General features: G+C 40.5%; 1 protein-coding gene and 1 long non-coding RNA gene across 2 annotated transcripts in view; one reads left to right on the top strand and one right to left on the bottom strand.

Annotated features, from left to right (window-relative positions):
• The window catches only part of LOC139028353 (uncharacterized), a 102,345-nt gene that overhangs the window by 63,748 nt on the left and 16,306 nt on the right, over positions 1-22,291 (bottom strand). The window lies entirely within an intron of this gene.
• The window catches only part of LOC111969666 (RNA-binding protein Raly-like), a 36,577-nt gene continuing 21,079 nt past the window's right edge, over positions 6,794-22,291 (top strand). Inside the window, exons 1-5 of the mRNA XM_023995827.2 lie at positions 6,794-7,207; positions 14,944-15,016; positions 15,740-15,787; positions 17,772-17,926; positions 18,287-18,403. Coding sequence (XP_023851595.2) covers positions 6,952-7,207; positions 14,944-15,016; positions 15,740-15,787; positions 17,772-17,926; positions 18,287-18,403 — 649 coding nt within the window. The 5' untranslated portion in view covers positions 6,794-6,951. The remainder of the gene's footprint in view (positions 7,208-14,943; positions 15,017-15,739; positions 15,788-17,771; positions 17,927-18,286; positions 18,404-22,291) is intronic.

Here is a 22,291-nt window from a genome sequence, read left to right as displayed (position 1 = left end):
TCACCTACGTTGCCTTCGGTCATCTCGGTCAGCTGCAACAGGTAAGCCTGCTGTGCGGAGAACATGTAGTAATCCTGATCTGGGAGGCTGGAAGATGTTTGCAGCTTCTGGTTCATGATCCAGAAGTGTTTGTTGGTCATATGAAATTATTGAATGAACATTCTGAGCAAACATAATAATAATAATTACTACAAACATAGCCATAAAAAAGTAGAGCAGGCATCGGCAAGACGAGCGCCCTCCTCAGTGCCACCATATTATCATCAGATGGAAAGGACAAGTACACAGTGAAATCCATGAACCCAGAGCAGAAAGACAAAACAAATGCTGCATTTGGAGGACACAAAACATCATTGAGTTTGTCCTTGTGTCGTGTGTGTTGTGAGCTGTCAGAGACATTTTGGCCTCTTCAAACCTTATTGGCTCAAACTTAAACCTAGAGAAATGTACTCGACTGTAGACTCTAGTATTCACAAACAACGGAAATATGTCCCTTATAACTTAGATACACCATGTGTCTACCCCTTAATGGAGCATGTAAACACCTTGAGAAATGGATTTCTGCAGTGGCATGTTAACATTTTGCATGCACAATTGTCGAAGCCCACTGTCTTTGGACCGTGGAAAAGCTGCCATTCAATGCTTAACCATGGAGGCTCAGCTCCAGTCGACTTGTGAAATTTCTCCCTCCAAAACCGCTGAACGGTATCTCTCGCATGTCTCACAGACTGCTCAGCTCCTAAAGTGGAACCGCAAAGTGTTTTGGGCTCGGTGTAGGCTCAGCAGACATGGGCCTACAGTCAGACACTGCTTCCCAATGATCTCCACACAGACACACAGGAGGCCGTACAGCAGCTTCACACTGTTCTGTACAACATAATCAACTTCAGTCCTATTGAAGTCAGTTTCCTTTTAACTCTCGTCTTTAAAAATGTTTTTGTACATTGCTTTTTACACACTCCATTACCGTACTGTAGAATCCTTGAAAATGTCCTGAATCTCTCAAAAAAAATGCACTGCCAAAAGTAACAGTAAAGCTGAGAGTACTGGGTGACCCTTGGAGATGTAGTTTTGTTATGACTGTATCTGCAAAGTGACAGAAGTCACTGTAAGGGTAACCTTGACATTATATGGTTGTCTTTTGTCCATCGTTATAGATTATTGAAAGGTTTTCTGCATTATCTTGTCGGGTATTTCTCTATTGACTCATAGCACAGATTGCTCAACAGGAAGAAACTAAAGTTATACATTTTTCCTCATTAAACCAATGCAGTTACTGTATGTCCTTCCAGCAAGTTGAATATCTACCGCAGCAACGCTACCACCAGGGGACTTACAGTAGAATTAATTGACTTCCAAAACAAGTAGAAAAGCWACTACCCACTGGGCACAAACTGGTTGAAAAACATTGTTTCAATGTAATTTGTCAAKCTTTTGTGACATGCAATCTATGCAATCAATGTAAAACACATTGGATTTGCAAAAAGTCGTCAACACAAACTGTGAAACTTCAACCACAGAATTATGTCATTAATTTTCAACGTAGACAAACCTTGTAATAAATATGCTGAATTTGTACCTTTGAAACAACTTCAGATCTTCAACGCTACATCCACTATTAGAAAAAACAATAGGCAGGGCAGTACCTCTTACTGGAAAGTACTCTTTTGGTCTCCCATCCAGGGTTTTAACCAAGCCCAGCTTTGATATGTCACTGACTAGTACCAATGTGCTATCGTGAGAATGATTGTTGAGAGAATTCCACTTTAAAATGAAATAGATTCACTGTTGCTTTTTTTAAAAAGTAATTCCAAAAGGTAAGTTTAAKAGAGCAAATGAAATGTAACCATGATGATGCTAATGAACAATGATGCTCTTTAGGCCTACAGTTGAAGTRGGAAGTTTACATACACCTTAGCCAAATACATTTAAACTCAGTTTTTCACAATTCCTGACATTTAATCCTAGTAAAAATTCCCTGTTTTAGGCCAGTTAGGATRACCACTTTATTTTAAGAATGGGAAATGTCAGAATAATAGTAGAGCGAATGATTTACTTCAGCTTTTATTTCTTTCATCACATTCCCAGTGGGTCAGAAGTTTACATACACTCAATTAGTATTTGGCATTGCCTTTAAATTGTTTAACTTATGTCAAACATTTCGGGTAGCCTTCCACAAGCTTCCCACAATAAGTTGGGTGAATTTTGGCCCATTCCTCCTGACAAAGCTGATGTAACGGAGTCAGGTTTGTATGCCTCCTTGCACGCACACGCTTCTTCAGTTCTCCCCACAAATGTTATATAGGAGTGAGGTCAGGGTTTGTGATGGCCACTCCAATACCTTGACTTTGTTGTCCTTAAGCCATTTTGCCACAACTTTGGAAGTATGCTTGGGGTCATTGTCCATTTGGAAGACCCATTTGCGACCAAGCTTTAACTTCCTGACTGATGTCTTGAGATGTTGCTTCAATATATCCACTTACTTTTCCCTCCACATGATGCCATCTATTTTGTGAATTGCACCATTCCCTCCTGCAGCAAAACACTCCCACAACATGATGCTGCCACCCCCTTGCTTCCCGGTTGGGATGGTGTTCTTCGGCTTGCAAGCCTCCCCCTTTTTCTTCCAAACATGACGATAGTCATTATGTCCAAACAGTTATATTTTTGTTTATCAGACCAGAGGATATTTCTCAAAAAATTACAATCTTTGTCCATGTGCAGTTGCAAACCGTAGTTGGCTTTTTATGGTGTGTTGGAGCAGTGGTTTCTTCCTTGCTGAGCGGCCTTTCAGGTTATGTCGATATAGGACTCGTTTTACTGTGGATATAGATACTGTTGTACCTGTTTCCTCCAGCATCTTCACAAGGTCCTTTGCTGTTGTTCTGGGATTGATTTGCACTTTTCGCACCACAGTATGTTCATCTCTAGGAGACAGAATGTGTCTCCTTCCTGAGCAGTATGACGGCTGCATGGTTCCCATGGTGTTTATACTTGCGTACTATTGTTTGTACAGATGAATGTGGTACCTTCAGGCATTTGGAAATTGCTCCCAAGGATGAACCAGACTTGTGGAGGCCTACATTTTTTCTGAGGTCTTGGCTGATTTCTTTTGATTTTCCCATGATGTCAAGCAAAGAAGCACTGAGTCTGAATGCGTAGGGCCTTGAAATACATCCACAGGTACACCTCCAATGGACTCAAATGATGTCAATTAGCCTATCAGAACTTCTAAAGCCATGACATKATTTTCTGGAATTTTCCAAGCTGTTTAAAGGCACAGTCAACTTAGTGTATGTAAACTTCTGACCCACTGGAAATGTGATACAGTGAATTATAAGTGAAATAATCTGTCTGTAAACAATTGTTGGAAAAATTACTTGTGTCATGCCCAAAGTAGATGTCCTAACCGACTTGCCAAAACTATTGTTTGTTAACAAGAAATTTGTGGYGTGGTTGAAAAACGAGTTTTAATGAATCCAACCCAAGTGTATATCAARTTCCAACTTCAACTGTATATAGCATTWMTGAAYAGTCATCATCAGCTATTTTTTCAATTTAAGGATTAAACAAAACATTTACAATACATATAGGTCTACGGTTTCAAGCTTTGATTGATTTCAAATYTATTTCCAATTCTACAAGTTAATAATGGATATGTTGGATTCATGTCTTCATCGCAACACGAAATCTAAGTTAAAGAATAGGAGTAAATCAAATCAAACTTTATTTAAAGTGTGTTTGAAGATTTATTTGATTTACTTATGTTTGTTAACGTTTRGTTTGAGGTGTAGACGTGAATCCAACATATCAATTACTAACTTGTAGACAAACTGGAATTAAAGCCAGACTAAGTCAGTGGCGCAGACAGAGATCACTTGGGAGGGATCTTAGACCATTCCTCCATACATAACTCTTCRAGATCTTTGATATCCTTCATCTGTGCTTATGGACTGTCCTCTTCAATTCAAACCYCAGGTTTATAATGGGWTTCAAGTCTGGAGACTGAAATGGCCATTGCAAAATTATGATTTTGTGGCCADTTAACCATTTCTTTGTGGATTTTGATGTGTGCTTGGGGTTATTGTCTTGCTGGAAGGTCCACTTGCGGCAAGTTTCAGCCTCCTGGCAGAGGCAACCAGGTTTTGGGCTAAAATGCCTTTTGTTGTGCTTTTATAGGGTTGAAAGTGCAGTGATAACACATTGGGATTTCAACAAACTATTGGCTGTCTTTTTGAGTGAATATACAGGTAACTGCTCAAATAAAGGAAACACCAACATACTGTCTTAAAGGTCCAGTGCAGTCAAAAACATGATTTCCCTGTGTTTTATATATGTTATTTCCACACTATGAGGTTGGAATAATACCTTGAAATTGTTAAAACTTTTATAATTCCCTTTAGTGTAAGAGCTGGTTGAAAAGATCACCTGAAATTTCAGCCTGTTTTGGTGGGATGGAGTTTAGGCCTGCCTTGTGACATCACCAGGTGGTAAATTAGTTAACCCCTTGGAGTCGAATGACCCACCGGTGTGTCAGTCTAAGTAACATCATTTTAAAAATCCCCATAAAAATCTGTCAGTTATGTAATTTAGTAATTCATGTTCATAAATTGCAATTATATTTTTAGGTCTGAAACCCAGAGGTTGTAAAGTTCTGGTTTAAATGAAACAGACAAAATTCCCATCTCACAATTAGTCAGATACAAATGTATTTGCGAGAGCTCTCCCGTGCATATACAAAAACGTTCCTTTTATACTTTGCTCTTAACCTACACACATACATACACACTAATATATGGGATTTTCACGTGAAGTCTCACCACAGTTTATTACCACTCAGCTGACAGTTCCTGTCCCCCCCAGATACGGGAAACCTGGAGGGGCTCTCCCTGTCTTATCTTATCTCCCCAGAGTTATAGCTGGGTCGGTTCAAACATAGGTTAAGAAGTCTCTTTGCTTTCTTTCGGTACACACATACATTCCCTTCTTCCCCAATGGTTATCATTTTTAATTACCCCTTGTCCATGCTACATAACCTCTAATCCTAATGGTTAAGTTTCCGGGTAGAATTATTGAATCATTTATCTTAAACCTTGATAAAATATTTTAACACAGTTTAAGATAGAGATATCAGTTTTGCATTGGATGCGTCTCAGTCCACCACATCCGCCGATGTCGCACATCCGCATCTGCGGTGAAAGGTGGCAGAGCTATAGCGGTGTTTGTCAGACCATGAGACATCCCGAAAATCTGTCTTCTCACGAAAACGAATATGGAAAGATTTGACTCTCATGAACACGGTGGTGGTCTCTGTTCAGGTCTACAACCACTACAAGTGTCAGGGGACTCGTCTGAAGTCCGTACCGTAGATGTGCCAACTTCTGTTTGTAGCATCACAACCGTTTGGGCTACAAACTACAAACCCCATTGTGGAAAGYGGAGATTCTCATGAACACGATGGTTTTGTCCGTTTTGCTCTACAAACCTCACAAGTGTCACAGGACTCTATGACACCTCCCCCCCATTGGCTTAGGCTTTGAAGAATGAATAGACCAATAAGAAAGAGTTCCAAACCTCTCTGCCAATAAAAGCTAGTTTTCGGTTTTCCCTTCCCCACTCAGACCACTCCCAGACAGTCCTAGCGAAATTATTGCTTGAGAATTATTTATTTTTTGCCATTTTAATTGAAAACAATCACAGTAAGGTACTTCACTGTTAATACTGAGATAAAAATGGCTGCATTGGACCTTTAATAGGGAGTTGGGCCACCACCAACCCGTCAGAATGCCTTGACATTGATTCTACAAGTGTCTGGAACTCTATTGTAGGGATTCTTTCACAAGAAATTCCATAATTTGGTGTTTTGTTTTAAGGTGGTCAAAAAGGCTGTCTCAGGCGCTGCTCAAGAATCTCCCATAAGTGTCCAATTTTGTTGAGATCTGGTGTCTGTGACACACACACACACACGCATACACATACAGTGAGCTCCAAAYGTATTGGGACCGTGTAACATTGTTAGTTTTTTTACTCTGTACTCTAGCACTTTGGATTTGAAATTATACAATGACAATGAGTTTAAAGTGCAGACTGTCAGCTTTAATTTGAGGGTATTTTCGTCGATATCGGGGGAACCGCTTGGAAATTACAGCCCTTTTTGTACATAGTCCCCCAATTTTAGGMGACCAAAAGTGTTGAGACAAATTCACTTATATGTGTACTAAAGTAGTAAAAAGTTAAGTATTTGGTCCGATATTCATATCACGCAATGACTACATCAAGCTTGTGACTCTACAAATTTGTTGGTGGTGTTTCGGATTATTTTGTGCTCAATAGAAATMAATGGTAAATAATGTATTGTGTTATTTTAGAGTAACTTTTATTGTAAATAAGAATATAGAATATGTTTCTAAACACTTCTACATTAATGTGTTTGCTACCATGATTACGGATAATCCTAATTGAATCGTGAATAAGGATGACTGAGAAAGTTACAGACTGACCCAATACTTTCGGAGCTCACTTTATATTAAACCCCCTATGGTCCTTTGAGACCCCTCTTTCAAAGTAACTGGTATCTCTTCCCAAATTATGGAATAGCCATGGGAGCCAAAATAATGGGCAGCTGGGCATTTTTCTACATGACCCTAAYCATGATAGGATGTTAATTGTTTAATTAACTAAGGAATCACACCTGTGTGGAAGCACCTGTTTTCAATCTATTTTGTAGCCCTCGTTTACATTTAATAAAGTGTTTCCTTTATTTTGGCAGTTACCTGTAGGTTGTAATCTCATTGATCACCCAAATATTACCCAATTGTCCACGTTGAAATTACATGGTGTGCCCAGTGGGTAATCATCCCAAGAAAAGGAACTTACAAAATGTATGTTTATCATGCTTTTCCCCCCTCCTCGCAGATATTTTGAGGTTGTATTTTGAGGTTCGTAACCAAGATGTCTCTGAAGGTTCACACCAGCAATGTCACCAACAAGAATGACCCCAAGTCCATCAACTCACGCGTGTTCATCGGTAACCTCAACACAGCCGCGGTGAAGAAGTCGGATGTGGAGAGTATTTTCTCGCAATATGGCCGCGTGCTGGGCTGCTCTGTGCATAAGGGCTACGCCTTTGTCCAGTACGCCAGCGAGAGGCATGCCCGTGGGTCTGTTATAGGGGAGAATGGACGAGTGCTGGCGGGACAGACTCTGGGTGAGTCCTATTTGGGTTCTTCTGTCGTTCATCTCAATAGTGAATACTAGGGCCATGTTTTTGTTTCAGATGTAGCAAGTGTTACCATTACATTTCAGTGTAATGATGATGATAATGTCATGATAATAACAGATCAGCATATGTCAACCGACACTGTCGAGGGATAATTAATAAAATAGTTTACCCTAAAATCAAAGTTCGTCAGAAGTTTTCAGACCTTAAAKGGGATCTGAAGTCGATTAGAACATATTTCACGGCATCTGTTATTTAGAAATCTGCAGGTCTCAATTGCACATGAATGGGAAAGATTGGCACCATSTAACATACACAACAAATGCCGTGGAACTCAGCTTTTGACATACAGTACCAGTCAAAAGTTTGGACACACCTAATCATTCAAGGGTTTCCCTTAATTCTTTTGTAGAATAATAGTGAAGACATCAAAACTATGAAATAAGACAAGGAATCATGTAACCAAAATATTTAGATTTGTCAAACKAAAATATATATATTTTAGATTCTTCAAAGTATCCACAGCTTTGCACACTCTTGGCATTCTCTCAACCAGCTTCATGAGGAATGCTTTTCCAACAGTCTTGAAGGAGTTCCCACATATGRTGAGCACCTGTTGGCTGCTTTTCCTTCACTCTGCGGTCCAACTSATCCCAAACCATCTCAATTGTGTTGGGGTCGGGTGATTGTGGAAGGCAGGTCTGATCTGGCGGTGTTGATGCATCTGATGCATCACTCTCCTTGGTCAAAAAGCCCTTACACAGCCTGGAGGTGTGTTTTGGGTCATTGTCCTATTGAAAAACAAATGATAGTCCCACTAAGCGCAAACCAGATGGGATGGCGTATCGCTGCAGAATGCTGTGGTAGCCATGCTGGTTAAGTGTGCCGACAGTGTCACCAGCAAAGCACCATCACACCACCTCCTCCATGCTTCACGGTGGGAACCACACATGCGGAGATCAATCAAGTAAACACTCTTGACCTTATCCCACCGTGTACCCCATGTAGAATCCATCAGCCATGGCTATACGGGTTGGCCCTGTTTTATTTTGGTCTTGCATAATGTGCCTCCAGTGGTGTAAAAATACTTTAAAGTACTACTTKAGTTGTTTTTTGGGGGGTATCTGTACTTTACTATTTATATTTTTGAAAACTTTTACTTCGCTACATTCCTAAAGAAAATGATATACTTTTTACTCCATACATRTTCCATTACACCCAAAAGTACTCATTACATTTTGAATGCTTAGCAGGACAGGAAAATTGTCTAATTCACACACTTACCAAGAGAACAATCCTGGTCATCCCTACTGCCTCTGATCTGGTGAACTCCCTAAACACATGCTTTGTTTTTAAATGATTTCTGAATGTTGGACAATGCCCCAGGCTATCCATTTAAAAAATAATAATACCATTTGGTTTGCTTTATATTAGGAATTTTAAATGATTCATACTTTTACTTTTGATACTTAAGTATATTTTAGAAATTACATTTACYTTTYATACTTAAGTATATTTAAAACCAAATACTTTTAGACTTTTACTGAAGTAGTATTTTACTGGGTGACTTTCACTTTTAATTGAGTCATTTTCTATTAAGGTATCTTTTACTTTTACTCAAGTATGAAAATTGGGTACTGGGAGAGAGCAGAGAGACCTGCTGGGCCTTTGCTGGGCCTTTGCTAAGAGCAGTGTGTATCTGAACCACTCTTACAGCACTCCCTGTAGTCCTCATCAGGCCTTTGAAGAGTGGTGCTTGTTATCAACGCATTAATCTCAATGAAACTCAGAGATGAACCTCCTTTAAACTCGTATTCATAACAACGCACTGCACTGAGCATCATTCAACACCCTTCTACTGGTCGTCTGGTACAGCTTCATCCCCCATTACACAGAGCCCCATCTGGACTCTGTCAGTGTCAGGGAACTAGAGCCCTAAGAGCATTTTGCTATATGGGTGATTCTACAGAAGTGTGCAAATTGCAGTCCCARCCTCAAAACACACTCCAAACATAGGACATTTATTTACATAATGATATGTTCTAATTCAATCCAAGGCAATAACAAACATATTATTCAATTAATATAGTACACAGTCATTGTTTATACACCTATTTCTGTTGAGGTGGCTGTCCTATACCCTGACTCCTAAACTTTGTTTGAAAATAAAGCAATTCATGATTTATTTTATTTCTTACCAATATTATTTCAAGAGAACATCTTTTTCTATTATTACATCGAAATAGACTAATCTAATTAGTAGTTGTTTATTTTTTAACATCGTATTCAAAAGAATGCTGTACCATCTTTTGATGTACCCCACGGAAACACACACTAAACGACTGTAGAATGGGCCTCCCGAGTGGCGCAGCGGTCTAAGGSACTGCTTCGCAGTGTTACAGCATCACTATAGACTAGGGTTCGATCCTGGCCAGGACAGGTAATCACAACCGGCCGGGACCGGGAGTCCCATAGGGCGTCGRGCAATTGGCCCAGCGTTGTCTGGGTTAGGTGAGAGTTTGGGGGGCTTTACTTGGCTCATCGTGCTCTAGCGACTCCTTGTGGTGGGCCGGGTGCCTGCAGGCTGATTTCGGTTGTCAGTTGAATGGTGTTACCTCTGAKACATGTGACCGGCTGGCTTCCAGGTTAAGCGAGCAGGTGTTAAGAAGCGTGGTTTGGCGGGTCATGGTTRGGAGGACACATGACTCGACCTTCACTTCTCCCGAGCSCGTTGGGGAGTTGCACTGATGAGGCAAGATTGTAATATCATGAAATTGGAGAAAAAAAAAGTATTACAAAAAATAGACTGTYGAATGAATGTGCCTTAAGTCACACCCCTACAAATATCACCAGGTGATGGGAATGCACCCCTCTCCAGCATTGCCGCATGGTGTGTAGCAAGTTGGTAAATCTTCATGTATTTTTAAGACGTGTCACTACAAAACACCTAATATGTAAAGTATGCTTTTGGGACTAAAATATGTTTTGCTGGTGTGTACATCTGGCCAAATGAAAAAGAGCCAGCCATATGTTAGCTATGGGGATTCATTAAAGTCCAAACAGAAACGATCACAACCAAAACAATTGACACGAATATATATGAGGTCTCATCTTTGTTTCTGGCCATCATGGCGTCTGTTACAGGACAGGCAGCGCCATTTTAAAGTTGCAAYCTCCACCAACTGAGCTACAAAGGACCACCATGTGGGTAGTGGACAAGTGCACACTTCAGGAAAAAGTGTAGTATTGAGATGCATAGCCAGCAGGGGGGCTCCAACCCTCCAAGAGTCCAAACATTTACATCCATTTGGCCACTACATAGAGATCTATAATGTGCTATACTGTAATGTACTTTACTGTACTGTTGTCTACTGCACTGTCCTGTGCTCTACTGTACTGTGCTCGAGTTGACTCTACTRYAGTTTTTTTACAYTTGAAGAAWGGGCCCATGGCCTCTTGATCAAGTGGCCTTAGTCTTGAGACCCCTCAAGACCACAAATTCAGTCTTTAACTTGTCATGGTCTCAACCACAGAGTTAGAGAGATCATCATTATGGCGTCTGCCTCAACGGCGCTGCCTGTGGTCAGTTTTCTTATTTTGGTGATTTAATGCCACCTGCGGTACTGGAGTCATGAACCAATTTTTGTCATAAATTTATTGTGGCCACTAGATGGGGGGCAATTTACAAAAAAAAGTAATTTACAAACCATGGCATCCAATTTGAAGACAATGCTCTGATCATTGGCTGATTACTCCCAACCCATAGGAATCTTGACCCAGCTGACTACTTTAGAATGGTGGAAGCCTTCAATGGCAATGTCCATGCTAAAATGGGTTACATAGAGGTTGAGTCCTCTATCCATCTCTATGGTCTCATCTCACTGGGTCGGGATCTTGGGACCAATGTCCTTGTATAAATATTGGTCTTGGCTCCTGGATATTACTTTAGTATTTGMTTTACAAACCATAGGCAACCCAATTTTGAAGAAGACAATGACTGATCATTGGCTGATCACTCACAACCCATAGGAATCCCCACCCAGTAGAATACTTTTAAATGGTGGAAGTCCTCAATGGCAATGTGTATACTAGAAAAAAAGAGTCCTCCATTTATCTCTGATTGACACTTGACAATGAAACGGCTGTTATTTTGCCTAAATATAGGTAATGTGATCATTTTAACATCTAACAACATAATTAATTAGATGCATAAGTAATTCAAATCAACAAGTTTCAGATTCATACAATCAACGTTGAACATTTTACAGAGAACAATAGAGATTATATTACTCAATTAATTTTAAAGGCTTTAAAAAGCAGTTTAAAAATCTTCAGGGGTCCTGTGTGGCTCAGTTAGTAGAGCATGGTGTTTGCAATGCCAGGGTTGTCGGTTCAATTCCCACAGGGGACCACTGAGAGAAATGTATGCACTCACTACTGTAAGTTGCTCTGGATAAAAGCGTCTGCTAAATGACTGAAAATGTAAATGTAAAACATATACACTTACTGACATGACTTTTATAGGCTACGCACACACCTACTCATAAACACACACTCACTCACACATAAACACACACCTTTATTTAAACGGGGGGGGAAAAATACACACAGCTCTTTCACGTCACGGTCAAGTTAACAGGCTTTCAGTGTGGAGCGATGCCCTAGCGTACTCCTCACTGCCTCAGCCCTAAGCCCCCACAGTGGGCGTGCCCAGAGAACACAATCAGGAGGCCTGGTGCTCAGTGTCCATAGGCTCCAGAGACAGTGACAGCTAAGACTTAGAGCACTGATGCTAGCATTAGCTACAGTGCCTTCAGAAAGTATTCATATCCCTGACTTATTCCATATTTTGTTGTTACAGCCTGAATTTAAAATGGATTAAGTATATTTTGTTTCTCACCCATGATCTACACACAATACCCCATAATGACAAAGTGAACACGTTCTGAAAAATGTTTGCACATTTATTGAAAATTAAATGCAGAAATGGCTCATTTACATGAATAATTATTAACATATGTACACATGTTAATCACCTTTAAACAACAATTACAGCTGTGAGTCCTTCTGGGTAAGTCTCTCTAAGAGCTTTGCATACCGGGATTGAACAATGTTTACACATTATTATGAAAAATATTATTCAAGCTCTGTCAAGTTGGTTGTTGATCATTGCTAGAAAGCCAAGTCTTGCCATAGATGTTTAAGCCAATTTAAATTCAAACTGTAACTAGTCCACTCAGGAACATTCAATGTCATCTTGGTAAGCAACTCCAGTGTATTTTTGGCTATGTGTTTTAGGTTATTGTCCTGCTGAAAGGTGAATTTGTCTCCCAGTGGTGGAAAGCAGACTGAACCAGGTTTTCCCCTAGGATTTTGCCTGTGTTTAGCTCTATTCCATTTTTTTTTTATCCAAATAAACTCTGTAGTCCTTGCCGATAACAAGCATACCCATAACATGATGCAGCCACAAACATGCTTCAAAATATGAACAGTGGTACTACAGTAGGTGATGTGTTAGATTTGAAATAGGAAGAGTGGTACTAGGTGATGTGTTGTGTTGGCTTTGCCCCGAACATAACACTTTGTATTCAGGACGTAAAGTAAAATTCTTTGCAATCTTTTTGGCCGTTTTACTTTAGTGTCTTATTGCGAACAGGATATAATTTTTTATATTTTTATCCTCTACAAGCTTCCTTTTTTTCACTGTCATTTGGGTTAGTATTGTGAGTACTACAATTTTGTTGATCCATCCCATTAAACTGTTTTAAAGTCACCATTGGTCTCATGGTGAAATCCCTGAGCAGTTTCCTTCATCTCCGGCAACTGAGTTAGGAAGGATGCCTGTACAGTGCATTCGGAAAATATTCAGACCCCTTGACTTTTTCCACATTTTGTTATGTTACAGCCTTATTCTAGAATTGATTAAATTATATTTTTTCCTCATCAATCTACACACAATACCCAATAATGACAAAGCAAAAACAGGTTTTAGAAATATTTGCAAATGTATTAAAAACAGATACCTTAWTTACATAGGTATAAATGTGCTAAAATTTCTTAACCAGTTTTTGCTTTGTCATTATGGGGTATTTAATCACTTTTTAGAATAAGGCTGTAACGTCACAAAATTCAAGAGGTCTGAATACTTTCCGAATACACTATATTTGAAGTGACTGGGTGTACGGATACACCGTCCAAAGTGTAATTAATAACTTCACTGTGCTCAAAGGGATAGTTCATTTTTACCCATCCACCAGTAGGTGCCCTTTGCGAGGCATTGGAAAACCTCCCTGGTCTTTGTGGTTGAATCTGCGTGTGAAATTCATTGCTTGACTGACAGGTGGTCATTAAAAAAATCATGTTAAAACACTATTGCACACAGAGTCCATGCAACTTATGTGGCTTGTTAAGCAAATGTTTACTCCTGAACTTATTTAGGCTTGCCATAACAAAGGGGTTGAATACTTTTTGACTTTATGACATTTCAGCTTTTCATTTTTAATTAATTTGTAAAAATGTGTCTACATATGTCTACAAAGAGTATTCCACTTTGACATTATGGGGTATTATGTGTAAGCCAGTGACACATCTAAATGTTAACGTATTTTAAATTCAGACCGTAACATAACAACATGTGGATAAAGAGAATACTTTCAGTAGGCAGAGAGAGGTGTATCATGGTTTAACACCTCCCTCTGGTGGAGATGGTAGGTAGGTCTGCACAAACATTAGGGTTGTTGTCAGGCTTTCATTTCCCCCTGTTGTGGCGAGGCACTGGACAGATCTAGAATCAGCTTCCCTTCCCTTATGGGCTCCCTTTTGTGTTATGGCTCGGTTCAATGCAGCGATCAAAGGGTGTGGTCCAGATATTCGTGTTATGTAGCGTGTTTCCATTGGGCCCTTCATGTTGATTCACCTTTACCTGACCCCCAAAATGTCAGACATAATACTGCAGCAGTAACACCTGTAACAGAAACCTCATATCCTTCTCATATTGTCTARGTTTGATGTAATATTAAGCATTGTAATATTAAAGTTCACCCAAAATTACAAAATGACATATTGGTTTCTGTAAGTAGTCTATGGACAAGGTATGACAGCAATCCATGCTTTGAGTTTGTTTATCTGACAACTGTCTCCAAAAGCTAATATCAGGGCTTGTATTGGATTTGTTCCACGAACGCTAAAAAATAAGCATTTGGAGACCGTGTCCAGGTAAACAAAACCACTGCTTTGTCTTATGTTGTCCATAGACTGCTTACAGGGTAAGGAAACCCATATTTGATGTATACCATCACCCTCATCATCTGTTATTAAAGAGATCATTTTGCAATTTCGGTGAACTAAATATGGGTTTCCTTGCCCTGTCTGAATATTTACGTAAATGTAATATTTCAGACTTTTTTATAAATGTGCTAAAATTTGTTAATCTGTTCTTGCTTTGTCATTATGTCATTATTTAATCACTTTTTAGAATAAAGCTGTAACGTAACAAAATTCAAGAGGTCTGAATACTTAGATAATTGAGAGATTGATACAAAATGAATCTCTCTATTTCTCTGTAACACCCCCTTTCTCCACTCCTCCTCAGATATCAACATGGCGGGGGAACCCATGCCCAACAGACCCAGACGGCAAGGTTGATATAGATGAGACTTGTGACACTTTCCCCTTTTTACTCAATTTCTCTAAATTTCTCTGTAACATTCTTTGTTCTTCCTCAGACATCAACATGGCGGGTGAGCCCAAGCCCAACAGACCCAAAGGACTGAAGAGGTCTGCCGCTGGTCTCTACAGGTACATAGGAGAACCCTTTTTGGTTCTAGGTTAAAAAAAAACGTTTTGGTTCCATGTAGAACCATTTTGGGTTCCATGTAGAACCCTCTGTAGAAAGTGTTCTACATGAACCCAAAACGGAACCAACAAGTGTTCTTCAAAGGGTTCTCCTATTGGGACAGTTGAAGAACCCTTTTAGGTTCTAGATTGCACCTTTTTTTCTGAGTGTACTCTATAAGGTGTAAAGCGTAAATCATGTGCACAGACGCAGAGCCGCAATAGTCCGCCATTCTGTTGTGACATAGCTATGTGGCTCTGCGTACCTCCCCACAATTCCCAACCAGCTCTATTCATTTGAATGTGTTGACAGTTGGAGAAATTGCTTGAGCTGCGCTGAGAATTTGAAAAGTATGAAAGCCAACAGTTCAATATTCTAGAACACTGCTGTACATATGCACACACATTTGGACTATTAAGGCTTCATGGAAAGGAGGGGGCAGGAATAAGGGGTCAATCTCAAGTCTCAATAGTTGCTGATAATTCCTTTACTCATTTCCTATCCTTCTTCTACACCGATCTGATAGAACTTGATAGTGGGATTTTTGCCGTACTGCTTTGACCTGTCTTTTTTTCTGAGGTCAGTGGACATGAAGGAGAGGAATTTGGGAACTAAGGAGACTATTGATGCTCATTGTCATTCCAGAACATTATAATGTTTTCTAGATATGTTTTTGTTTCTTTCAGTGGCTATGACTTTGATAATGACTACTACAGAGATGAATTCTATGACAGGTGAGTCGATTACACCTGTAAATACACTTTTGGTGTAACTCTACATTGCACATCATCCAGCAATGAGAAAGAAAGAAAGAATAATTGTGCAATGGCAAACATTCAGAGTAAAGTAAATAAAGAGATCATATTCTTTCATCAGTGACATTAATCGTTTTGCAATCTCTAAAAAAACAGTCAGTGATGGCATTATAATGCAGTCATACAGACACAATTAATTTATTTTGTGAGGGTGCAAACCATTAATGTCATTGATCAAAGACTATAAACTATATATTTACTTTCATGGGACTTTTTTTCTGAGGAGTGGAAGATGTTGTTGCCTTTTATTCTCAACTCATCATTACTGAAAGATGTCAAAACTTGTTCCCATAAGTAACGCTCACCCAGCTGTTAAGTCAAGCTTTTGTTTCACAAKACGGCCTGTGCCGAGCAAACTTTGGCAGTGTCCGCCTCCTCTCTTGGCCGTCCCCATTACAGTGGCTATAGGAGCCCCGCTGGTGCTCTCCGCTGGATGCCTGTGTTCGCAGATGTCTGAACATAATATCCAGATGAGGAACACATTTCAGCCATCCAGAGGAGTTTATTTATACCCTCTCTGTGATGTCCAAATCTGAGTTACGGCTGTCAGAGGCTGCCTTTGACTGGGATCAATATATTACAGAGAGATACACCCAATAATTTAATCGCCCTTCTGCTTTCAAGTGATCTTCAAAACCCCTAGTCTTCATGGAGCCGCTGACGCAACCAACAAACTTGCTCTCTGTCTGGACGGCAGATATCGCTTTGAAGCCGAGGCAATAGCCTCAGCCTCTTACTGTATTTCATTCACAACACACCAGAGAAAGCTCATCGCGGAATAGTTTCCTCTAAATCCTTTTCAGAGGTAGGTTTATTTTTTCTACTGAACAATGGACACACATACCCCTTAAAGGCAATATAATTATCTCAAACTCCATAAGATGTATTCAACACACCCAGTCCATGGTACTGTAGATACGTGTAAGAAGGTAGTGCTTTACCTCAGTTGGCCCTTTCAATGTTTCAGGCATGTCAATACCTTTTTAACACCCTAGAGTCGATTGGTGCACTGGTGCATTAATCTAGGTAACATAATAAAAAAATCCCCATCAAAATCCGTCAATTCAAACTAGGGATATTTTTTTGCGTTCAATCCACTTTATCCGCCAATGTTCCACTTCCGCCGAAAATCGGTCTTTCTCATGAAAACGCCTGTAGCGTCGGAACAGTTTGACCTAAAAAACTATTATGGAAAGGGGAGACTCTCACGAACACCACGGTGGTCTCCGTTTTGCTTAACAAACTTCACAAGTGTCAGGGGACTTGTTTGAAGTCGGTACCGTCAACGTGCCAACTTCTGTTTGTAGCGTCCAAACTATTTGAGCTAAACTTATGTGACCCCGATGTGGAAAGGGAAGTTTCTCAAAACACGAAGGTGTTCTCAGTTTGGCTTTATGACCGTCACAAGTGTCACGGAACCCGTCTGAAGGTAACCGGTACCGGTTTTAAAAAATGTATGGAAGTATGAAGGTAGTTTTGTGCCTACCCAAAAAAAGGGATTAAATACGTGCAAAAAAAAATCTAGATTTATATTTCCTGAGCTTTCTTATATCTCGTAGATATAGGACAAACACTTCAAAATCTTGTTTTTCATTTCTTGACTGTCTTTTTTGCCATTTATGAATGTGTTATTCAATGTGTTTCTCTGGTCTGTAGTAAAGGCCAAATTCAATATTTTATAAAATAATTGTAAAATATTTTTGGGATACCTAAAGGAATTCTAAGTCTATAGTATAACCATCTAAAAACAATTCAATGTCAGTTTAGAACCCCCCGCCCCAACGGCATGAATTTTAAAGAATTAAGGACTGTTACCTCTGTACTGTCATAACTCAATACAGAAATGTACATTATCAATATCCATCCACCAAAGGCTGTGTACCCTCTCTCTTTCCCTCTGTAGGCTGTTTGAGTACAGGAGCAGAGTGTCGCCAGTGCCTCGCATAGTGCCAGTTAAGTGGCCTCACGTGGCCATGCCCCTGGTGCGTCAGGTCAAGTATTTGCCCGCCAAGCTGTTGGCACGCTCATCACTCCTCCCTAGCAGCACCAAGCAGAAGTGTAAGTTCCTGCAGGCACTTTATATCAACAATTTACCCAATAAGACGTCTTCAAGCAAAGCTCTGAACTAAAATGGCTCGGTTGAACGAATCCATAGCAATCTCTTTTCATCTACAATTTTATATTTGCTTTTAAACAGTAAATTCTAAGATGAATGGATATCATTTGTTGGGACGAGTACATGTCATTGTTTTGAGCAATCGCGCTTTGCAGTGTTGTTACCATATACAGCAATCTTCTCTTGATTCGGTTCCATGCTGCAATGAATGTCTGGGTGGATCTCAAACTTAAATTACTCTTCTTTGCCCCCCCCCCTCTCTCTCTTTATATCTCTATTCTGGTGTTGTCTGTTGAGCTCAGCGGTAAAATCCAACGAGCTACAGGTAATCAAATCAGAGCTGACTCGGATCAAGTTCAACATTGATGCGCTGCTCGGCCGAGTGGAACAGATCACAGAAGACAAACACTTTGCCGCGGGTGAGTTCCATCTCCATCAGGCCACAAGAAAAATATAACTCTACAGACTACAACCTTACAGAGAGCACTCTTTATCAGGGTGGAGTCAACAAAAGGTAAAACAATTATGTGAAAACACCTTTACAGGAGGATAGAGGAAGTAGGGTAGAGAACTCAATTGAAGCCCCAAACACTGTGAATAATGGTAGGTCTTTGCAGCCAAATAGAACTTGAAGTGTGAGTTGAGGCCAGTTTAATACAGCATAATCAACCCCCAAAAAAACAAAAAGGGCCAAGATAGGCCCAATATAAACTCTTACAGAAGCAGCCAAGAAAATCAGACTGAGTCAATAACCTTAATTAGTGTAATATTAATTCATTTGTGTTATTATTACAAGGCTGCCTCTGGTATGCAGATTGTATAGTTTCCCACCCTCCCCTAATGGCCACTGTCCAGTAGGTGGCAGAATGACACAATCAGCCATTGATTATCTCCTTGGTGTGACCAAAGAAGAAAATCTATTTTCTKTCTCCTGTATCCTGGTCACAGACTCTACTTTATTGCACCAACAGCTCCCGCATTATTTTTCATATAATGTGAGACACCTTTATAAGCCCTTTTTCTAAATAAATTGACCACAGATCATATACTGTTAACAGTGAGGGTCAAACACTGTAAAGGTGCTGAGTCAGCGAGGTCCTGGCCTGCATCCCAAATGGCACCATATAAGGCACTACGTTTGACCAGAGCCCATTGGAAATAGGGTGCCATTTGGGACGAAGGCCTGTTATATGAACTGTCATTCGCACTGGGTTTATGACCCTGTAGGCTGGGCCAGCTGTACTCCTCTCTTTCTCTCTCAAACACACACACACACACAGGTCATAAATCTCTAACCAGAGATTTAGGACCAGTATTCCCTTCCTAAATTTTGAAGCCAAACCGTATCGATGTGAAACACAACTAACCTTGGATCAGTTGTTTAGGGGTTTACTTCACGGAGCAGCTCTAAGTCCTAACTAATCATATGTATGTTTATCAGTTATTAATCTGCTGTGTGTAACAGACTTTTGGTTTTCAAGTAGACTTGTCAATGATGTGTCTGTACAAATAGTACCTAGTTGAAGTGTTCTATTGAGAGCAGATGCAATACCTCAAGCTTTTTTGGGACCCATTAAATCACATTGCGAAACAGTGGAGAAAATATACCAGAAACAGATTTTTGTTCACTTGACTCACTGGTTTCTTGACTTTAGCACATGAAATGTTTAATGTACAACCTACAAAAGTAGCGCATGTGGGAAGTGGGAAGTGAGAATGTTTTCTGGTTTTCTAGAATGGCTTTACTTTCTCAGGCGTACTAATTCAAATACACATTTCAATGTCTCACCATTGGGATTTGCTCAGCATATCACTGACGGCTCGAAGAACCAATCGCACATCATCTGTTGGAGGCAGACCGGTCATCTGTTGGAGGTGAGCCCCTCGCCTCCTTATAAGGCGCCACTACCCCCTCTGGTCATTCTCACCTCTTCCTTGTGGAAGAGATCCCTACTCTCCTGAAGCTCTCCTCAACAAAACTAAATGGCTGTCTTCCTACTGAACTGTTCTCAGGGGAACCGTGAGGTTAACATTGCCAAATGMAGGACCTCTGCTCCTGTCGATAGTGTTGCTAACCACACTAGCATTCCTACCTGCACATACAGTTGCATAAGAAAGGATAGATAACTCAGAAACAAGTTGCCTACCTGCCCAGACAGTAGTATGGCAAGCTCCATTCTCTCATTTAGTTCAACCTACGTTCATGCGTTTGATTTGACTGACCAGTTTAGCCTCACGGCATTACGGTCGTGGGAGACTTTAAACTGAAGTCGAACAACGCACCCTTCGCCTTGCACTGTGCTAGCTATAGCTTACCCTAGCCTAACGAGGTGCTAGCTAACTAGCTAATGCCTACACWAGCCTCACGGCTATAGTGTTCATACACTGTGTTCACTTCAGCTATCCAAACCGCTCGCGGTTGTGAGGCAGGTGCTGGACGTGCTGCTATGGTAGAGAAATTAACATTAAATTCTCTGGCAACAGCTCTAAAGGATATTCCTGCAGTCAGCATGCCAATTGCACGCTCTCTCGAAACTTGAGACATCTGTGGCATTGTATTGTGTGACAACTGCACATTTTAGTGGCCTTTTATTGTCCCCAGCACAAGGTGCACCTGTGTAATGAGCATGCTGTTAAATCAGCTTCTTGATATGCCACACCTGTCAGGTGGATGGATTATCTTGGCAAAGGAGAAATGCTCACTAACAAGGATGCTAAACAAATTTGTGCACAAGATTTGAGAAGCTTTTTGTGCGTATAGAATTCTGGCATCTTTTATTTCAGCTCATGAAACCAACACTTTACATGTTACATTTATATTTTTGTTCAGTATATATCACTCTTTGTCCCCTTGAAACTAGGACACAGGGCCATGTTAATTCGATAAAAGTGGCTCTCTGACGCCACCAGAGGGTGCCACCACACTACCTCAGGTGAGCGCAAATCACCAGCTTTTTCTCATAGCAGAGAATTAACACGCTTTCACAGTTACTGCCTAAGTGCTGTCTACTATTACAAGGGATACAAACTTCAGTTTTGCTATGAAATCACCCATTTTCTACTGGGTTGTATTATCAATAGCCAACGACCACTCGCCAAAAGTCGCCGCCTTACGGCAGAAGTGTGACATGCGTAAGACAGAAGGCTAACACAGCCACGCGCACAGCTTTTATCAAACTTTGTGTTCTGGTGGAAGTCCATTCATCTCAATGGAATTCAATCTGCGACTCATCTGCTGTACTAGTATTTCAGACCCCTTGACTTTTTCCACATTTTGTTACGTTACAGCCTTATTGTAAAAATGTATACCCCTATAATTACAAGGCAAAACGTTTTTTTGAAATTTTTGTAAATGTATTCAAAAAATAAAACATACCATATTTACATAGTAAATTCAGACCCTTTGCTATGAGACTCGAAATTGAGCTCAGGTGCATCCTGTTTCCATTGATCGTCCCTGACGTTTCTACAACTTGATTTGAGTCCACTTGTGGTAAATTCAATTGATTGGACTTGATTTGGAAAGGCACACACCTGTCTATAAGGTCCCACAGTTGACAGTGCATGTCAGAGCAAAAACCAAGCCATGAGGTTGAAGGAATTGTCCGTAGAGCTCCGAGACGGATTGTGTCGAGGGGGAAAGGTACCAAAAAATGTCTGCTCCATTTTTTATATTATTATTATGATATATACACTGCTCAAAAAAATAAAGGGAACACTTAAAACAACACAATGTAACTCCAAGTCAATCACACTTCTATGAAATCAAACTGTCCACTTAGGAAGCAACACTGATTGACAATAAATTTCACATGCTGTTGTGCAAATGGAATAGACAACAGGTGGAAATTAGAGCAATTAGCAAGACACCCCCAATAAAGGAGTGGATCTGCAGGTGTGACCACAGACCACTTCTCAGTTCCTATGCTTCCTGGCTGATGTTTTGGTCACTTTTGAATGCTGCGGTGCTTTCACTCTAGTGGTAGCATGAGACGGAGTCTACAACCCACACAAGTGGCTCAGTAGTGCAGCTCATCCAGGATGCACATCAATGCGAGCTTGGCAAGAAGGTTTGCTGTGTCTGTCAGCGTAGTGTCCAGAGCATGGAGCGCTACCAGGAGACAAGCCAGTACATCAGGAGACGTGGAGGAGGCCGTAGGAGGGCAACAACCCAGCAGCAGGACGCTACCTCCGCCTTTGTGCAAGGAGGAGCACTGCCAGATCCCTGCAAAATGACCTCCAGCAGGCCACAAATGTGCATGTGTCTGCTCAAACGGTCAGAAACAGACTCCATGAGGGTGGTATGA

This window comes from Salvelinus sp. IW2-2015, linkage group LG11, assembly GCF_002910315.2.
Source record: "Salvelinus sp. IW2-2015 linkage group LG11, ASM291031v2, whole genome shotgun sequence".
Lineage (NCBI taxonomy): Eukaryota > Metazoa > Chordata > Actinopteri > Salmoniformes > Salmonidae > Salvelinus > Salvelinus sp. IW2-2015.
The sequence above is the reverse complement of the archived record's forward strand: the minus strand, read 5'-3'. Positions and strand labels throughout refer to the sequence as shown.